Source organism: Sprattus sprattus (genome assembly GCF_963457725.1).
Source record: "Sprattus sprattus genome assembly, chromosome: 14".
NCBI classification, from domain to species: domain Eukaryota; kingdom Metazoa; phylum Chordata; class Actinopteri; order Clupeiformes; family Clupeidae; genus Sprattus; species Sprattus sprattus.
The window spans coordinates 8,302,684-8,309,858 of record NC_137912.1 but is presented as its reverse complement, the minus strand read 5'-3'; the positions used below and the strand labels follow the sequence as shown (position 1 = coordinate 8,309,858).

The 7,175-nt window shown below is 45.0% G+C and overlaps 1 protein-coding gene across 1 annotated transcript in view; it reads right to left on the bottom strand.

The window, feature by feature from the left end:
* The window catches only part of LOC308375661 (xylosyl- and glucuronyltransferase LARGE1-like), a gene marked incomplete at both ends in the record, with an annotated part of 38,825 nt that extends 32,119 nt beyond the window's left edge, over nt 1-6,706 (bottom strand). The window contains one exon of the mRNA XM_080851840.1: nt 6,601-6,706. Within this exon, the coding sequence (XP_080707966.1) occupies nt 6,601-6,706 (106 nt within the window). The remainder of the gene's footprint in view (nt 1-6,600) is intronic.
* Between the last annotated feature and the right edge of the window lie 469 nt (nt 6,707-7,175).

The following is a 7,175-nucleotide window of genomic DNA, read 5'->3' as shown; positions in this document are numbered from 1 at the left end:
TTGGACAGCTAATTGTTGTGTTTGTGTGCGGTAAACAGAACCAACAGCGAAAACCGAAAATCTAAAATCTCAAACATGGACTGAAAATGCAGGTTGGACATGAACATGGACTTGGACATGAACATGGACATTGGACATGAAACATGGACTGAACATGCAGGTTGGACAGCTAATTTTTGTGTTTGTGTGCGGAAAACAGAACCAACAGCGAAAACCGAAAAATCTAAAATCTCGAACATGGACTGAAAATATGGCCATGTGCACTCTGGTGAGTAATCATTCTCATCACCAGCGCCAAGTTCAAATTGAACAGTTATCATATCATGGAACAATTTATTACACCAAAGAGTCCATTGACTGCATTTATGCCATCAATACACATGCTCCTCCGGCTTCCTTGATCTTCTCCACTGCCCTTCTACCGAAGAACTTGGCCTTCACGATGACCGGCTGCTTGGGGAGCTTGCCTTTGTCCAGCACTTTAAAGTTAGCCAGCGTGCACAACATCGATGATGGGTGCAGGGCCGTCTGGTTTCTTACTGTAGTTGACACGGGTCTGCTCACTGACCAGAGTCCACAGCTTATCCAGATTGATGCATGGGAGGAATGTGGCGTTCTTCGAAAGCATTTTGAATTTGACTAAGGAGTGATTGGGTTTTATTCCTGTGACGAACACAACCAATCGCATTTTTAAAAAAAGAAAAGAAAATGAATCCGCTGACAATTCAAAGCTATAGGCTAGGTGCACGAAATACTCAGTGTGGGCAGTTTGTTTCCTGTTTAGCCAGGTGTATTTGAACCTGCCGCTATTCTGAATGTAATTAGCGTCTACACGGACCTGGTTAGGTGTTGCACCTAGTGAATCAGCATTACGATAAAGAAGGACTTGTAGACACTAATTACATTCAGAATAGCGGCAGGTTCAAACACACCTGGCTAAACAGGAAACAAACAGCCCACACTGAGTATTTCGTGCACCTAGCCTATTCAAAGCTTAAGCTATGCTTCAAAGCAACGAGTAACGGGAACCTTCCCAGAAACGCAGTGAAGTCTAAACTCTAAAGTACAACATTTGTCTTTCAAATGTAGTGGAGTAAAAGTCACACATTTCCAAAAACATACTCAAGTGAATGTACTCTGTTACTATCCACCCCTTTTCATGAATAAACACTTGCACACAAGCACACACTCCCAGATGCTGTTTGTCCATGGGGGTTTGACCATGTCCATTTGGGTAAACCTGGGATAGAAAGGAATTTCAGACATGAACAATGGATGAAAACTGCTATGGCTAATAACTGCTGGCATGCTGGAGTTGCAGGTTCAGTGACTCCATTTGAAAATCACCCCCATGCTGTTTTCAGAATTTGGGTGTTTGAAAGCACTGTTCTTAAGGAAGAGGCATGCACTAGGCTCATCTCAAAAGTAGCACATGTACTGTACAATATTATAAGTATTGCTTATTATAATACTGTAGTTAAAGTTTGGGGTCAAGTTTTGGTTATGGTTAACAGATGGATAGTTGACAGTTGACAACTATGTCTCCATGGCAACATGCTCCGGATGGGCCAGCTAAATAAAAGTATAATAAACGACTGTCCCAGCCCAGCCTGGCTGAGAGAATATTGTAGTGAAGGCCAGAGGCGATTGCTTTTGTTTAGATTGCCAAAACCTCAAAACGTCTCTACAGAACTTATATTTCTACACTAAGTGCAACGGCCTCTGTGAAATATCACTGCATGGCTGATCCAAACCAAAGGAACTAACAACATGAGGCAATGGCTCCACTTCAGGACATTTTCAGTATGTGTTCACCCAAGCAATGACACTGCTCTTTTTACTGCACACTGTGTTAATTTTGTACAACAATACTGTCAATGCAAACTACTTGACCTCACCACTTAAGTTGAGATGACTTCCCAATCCCCTAAATACGCTACCCGTCTTCTGCATGGTTGAGAATGGTCACCAGCCCAGGGCTTGGTTGGCCCATATTTCATTAAAAAATAACAAAATTAAAAAGAAAAAGAAAAACCTCTTCCACAGAGCGAAGTAGTTTGAGGGCTCTTGTGACCGCCATGTGCCTCCCACTCCAGTCCACTTCAGCCATTCATTATTAACCATCTCTCCGCCTTGAGATGACCAAACACATCTGCATGATTTAACCAGCGCTCCACTCAACCGACTCTTGAGGCTGACTTGAGCACGTCCAACGCCGCGCCACTCGCGTGTTGCTCGGCGCTCGGCGCTCGGCCTTGATTTTTATTTCATGCTCATTTAATTAGTGCGTACATGATTTATTTCTTTGATCACGGAGCCGTAATTGATTGGGCACAAGGGGCTTGATAAAAAATTAAGACATTGACTATTTTTTTATTTAGGCTAAACCAGAGTAAGGCTTCCTTTATTTAATAAACCCCGACCAAAATGTTTGCGCTCGGTATTCTGATACGGTGGTCACCATTGCTTGTAGAGGTACAATGCCTTTGCATTTATTTAGCACAAAGCACGAAACCAATAACAGTTTCGTATGAATCTACGCACGCAGATTACTGGGGTAACGGCCCAACTCCTCTTCCGGAATAAACATATTCAGGAAGGGGCTCATGAATAGGCAATGAGGAGACTCCCATCGCCACGGCCACTCGGTATGACTCAGCAGTTCCTGTTTACTATAGATGGAGACAGGCTGGTGTACTTTAGGCTGATTTGTTAAAAAGGAACCGGAGGCGTCCAAAAAAAAAAAAAAGCAGACAATCCATTATTCATAAGCAGTGGAGTTTGTGGGACACTAGATGGGCTATATATACCTCAAGGACCTAAATGGCACATAGAACTCTCTATCACTGCGGTATCCTGCAGTAGCTTTGGTGAGCTGATGTGCGTTTTATTAATCTTTTCCGATTCCTCTCCACCCATTTTGTAAAACCGCAGGTCTTAAACGCTGTGATTACACTGCGTGTCAATTCCGCTTTAATCGAGCAATTTAAACCAATTTAATTATCTCAAACCGAGCGTCGCCTTTCACGGAAAGCGTCAGCGAGACGACGGCGATAAATGCCCTCGCAACATGACTGACAGCGCGAACAGAGCGGCGCCGGTGCCCAGCCAACGTTGCAGCGCCAGGCGCCCTGATCCGTCAGAATCTGCATGGTAATACCTGCACCGGGTCTGCTAGGATGGACAGCAAGGGCAGCCCTTGAGGTTGTCCCAGAGCGCCGTCTCAATGTTGTTTCAGGAATATTTTGACGTCCTCTGACTGGGCTCTCCCTCAACCTCACCCTTGGGGAGGCCGGATGCAGCGCCCCCCCCCCCCCCCCCCCTCCCCCCACCCCCACCCAACACACACTCTCTCCTTGAATCCTTTGCCCCTGGCTTCGCACCAGGATTAAAAAGCTCTGGAGCAACCTGGCGAGCCTGCTTTGCATTCCTGGCTGCTGGCCAGCCGGATGAACTGACAGGGAGACAGGACACCCTGAAAGGTAAATACACAAAATAAATTGAATTATCTGTCAGAGCACAAAAGGAGAGCACAGAGTTATGGCTATACCCCTCCTCTCCTCTCCGCTGATGCTGCATCCGCTGCCATCCTCCACCCAGTGTTGTCCGTCTGCTGCGGCCCATTCACACACAAACACACACACACACACACACACACACACACACACACACACACAAACACACAAACACACACACACACACACACACACACACACACACTCGCACACGCACACGCACACGCACACGCACACGCACACGCACACGCACACACACACACACACACACGCACACACACACACGCCGCAGACAGCATCATCACGCCTCAAGGATGATTCTCTGCGTCGGTCACCACAGTCTGACAATGTCACTGCTGCTGTGAGCCGAAGGGCTGCATGGCTCAGGGCCACTGGGTCACAAGGACACGGCCAAAGCATGTGTGTGTGTGTGTGTGTGTGTGTGTGTGTGTGTGTGTGTGTGTGTGTGTGTGTGTGTGTGTGTGTGTGTGTGTGTGTGTGTGTGTGTGTGTGTGTGTGTGTGTGGGGGGGAGTGTGTGTGTCTGTGTGTGAATGGGCCGTGCCTCCGCAGTCAGGTGACGTAAATAAAACACGACCCCCAAAAGAGCACAGGGATGACGGTGCATTGAGGACAATGACATTTGTTTTGAAATACACAAACCCCCATTAGCTCCACTGTAATGCGCTGGAGGTTGGAGGCATTGAGCAAGCAGGGAGAAGATACGCTCACTGTGCTGTGAATAAGAAAAAATACTCATCTGGAGCTTCACGTTGTCCTGTGCCACCATGTGCTCAACAATGCAAGAAAATATAGCTCCGGATTACGTACAGTATACTGTACTAAGATACTTCATGCGAAACGCTTAACTACAATATGCAATCTACAATATATTATATCTGTAAATGAATATCATTACACATAGAGTGAGTACATTGGTAACGGGCGACATATAAAGAAAAATGGTCTCTAGTGGCTTCAGTCCCAGCTATCTATCAAACGGCTGAGTGAAGTGTGGATTTCCTAATAAACAAGCACAACAGCAACAGCGGATTCAGGTTATTGGTTGTGTTTAGTGTCTGGCACACGTGTGAAAATACTGGACTGCGTTTTTGAATTTGCCATTTGGAATTGTATTACAAAAGACTAACAAGTGTAAGAAGGTGCGCTTATTGAGTTTAGGCAAATGTGCTTTTTGTTTACCTCTGTGAGCTGACATGAGCTCAGAACCTGACAACACTAGCAGAGAGTGTGTTGCCAAGGCAACGGCAGATGAGCCTTTTCTAAGTTGATTAATATACCTGGCTGCTTCCTAGTGCATCTCCTTGCATTAAGTCTAACAAGCCTTTCATGTGAGAGTGGAGTGCGAGTGGATGGCGAATGCTTAACTAAGCATGCATTATTTGTCTACCACACACACATGCAAACACACACACCAACACACACACATATACAAACACACACGCTCACACACATGCACACTCACACACACACACACACACACACACACACACACACACACACACACACACACACACAAACACACACACACCAACACACGCACACACATATACAAACACACACGCTCAAACACATGCACACACACACACATGAACACACACATGCACACACACACACACACACACACACACACACTTTCACTCACAGCAGATGGTGTGAGATATCTCAGGTGCAAGTGTTTACCTAACAATTTTTCTGTGTACACAAACACTAAAATATGAGGCAAATACATTTGAAAAAAAAAAAACCATCTATACAAATTTAGAGAAAAGAGATGACAGCTTCTACAGGAGGAGACGGCCTTGCTGATGAAAAGGCTACACAGAACACACTCCCACAGGACATGATCGGACATGATCCAGGACATGATCGAGGTGACTGCCTTACAGAAAGCACAGTCACAGTATAGAACGGCTGTCATGCCAGAGTTTTTCTCTCCAAACAACAATAAATGTTGATATTCAGTTTTTTTTTTTTTATCAGGGATGCTTTTTGTTAATCGTGTTATTTTGGCCAAAATTATTGTTGGCAGAAAATTTTGTAGATCCAAGATCAGTCCAGCAGGATATTGTTCTTTTCAGAAAACTTTGGAAATCAATTTCCTTAAAAAAAAACCCAATAAATACAGGCAAACACAGCCAAACCGAAATGTCATCTTTGTCCTAGATCTACATGGCGGAAAAGTAACAAAAACCAAATCCATATGAAAACAAAAGCTAAGATTAACGGTATTGTATTGGGGCCCAGAGACACAATTGTTCCTGTGAACCGTATTGAGCACCATCAGAAGTAGAAATAAGGCTGGCATCTTCTCGACTTCCTCCTGTGCCAAAAATACCAGATGCAGTGAGCCAAATAATTGCTTTACATTCAGAGCTCGGTGTGTGGTTCAGGTCTTTTACTGGATCCCGTTCAAGAAGCAGAATATTTGCCAAACCTAGGTTTTCATGCAATTTGAACTGCAATTACAAGTCTGACACTGGAAGGATTTTAGGCCTCCAGTCATTAAATCCGCAGACATCAAACAATTAGTATGCGCTTGAGAAGTCTTGATAAACACATTTGCTGAAAAGTAATCAAGGTAGGGGAAAATATTGCTCTGCTTAACTCTTACTGAAAAATAAAAACCATTATGAGTACCGCAACAGCCTAAGACACCTAGATGAAGTAGTGGTCATAGACACACATTCACACCTCCACAGCCTTAAAGCCAAAAACACCCACACAGGAACAGAGAGAGAGAGAGAGAGAGAGAGAGAGAGAAAGAGAGAGAGAGATAGAGAAAGAGAGAGAGTGAGAAGCAGAGAACATGGGGGAATAGAGTCACTAAAGCACACACACAGGAAAAAAGATACAGAGAGAGATATATATATTTATAGAGAGAGAGAGAGAGAGAGAAAGAAAAAGAGAGAGAGAAGCAGAGAACATGGGGGAATAGAGTCACTACATACCCTGGAAGTTGCAGACGGAGAGGCAGAGCCAGGTGAGAGAGAGATAAAGAAAGGGAGAGAGAGAGAGAGAGAGAGAGAGAAGCAGAGATCATGGGGGAATAGAGTCACTACATACCCTGGAAGTTGCCGACGGAGAGGTAGAGCCAGGTGAGAGCTGGGATGAAGAGCAGGGCGAGGGTGAAGGCCAGGAACCTCCTGCGCCCACGACACAGTCCCAGCATCCTCTGGGGTGGGCGAAGAGGACGGAATCAGGAGGTGGAGCAAACCTCTATGTAGGAAGCAGCTGCTTGCCAAAGCGGTGCATGGCACAGTCTAGGAGGAGAGAATGACATAGAGATAGAGAGAGAGAGAGAGAGAGAAATATATAAAGTGCGCAACGTTCATGAAAGCAGGAAGCTAATGACATTTAAAGCATGCATCCTCCACACAAAAGACCTCAAATTCAAGCTGTTTCCAGGAATGTTTTTCTCTGCAGCAGGACTGATGAGAATGCGTGATGAAGCACAGGAGGAGGTGCGGAGCCCACCTGTCCTAACACATGCAGCAAATGCAGAGAACTGATTTTCAATCGAACCGATTGAGCACATTCTCAGAACGCCTGCCACAAGCGAGGGGAAATATTTGTGTGTATAACATCCCTCCATATGTTAGAGCAGACAGTTTGCTAGAGAAAGTTTTGAAAAGGCCCTT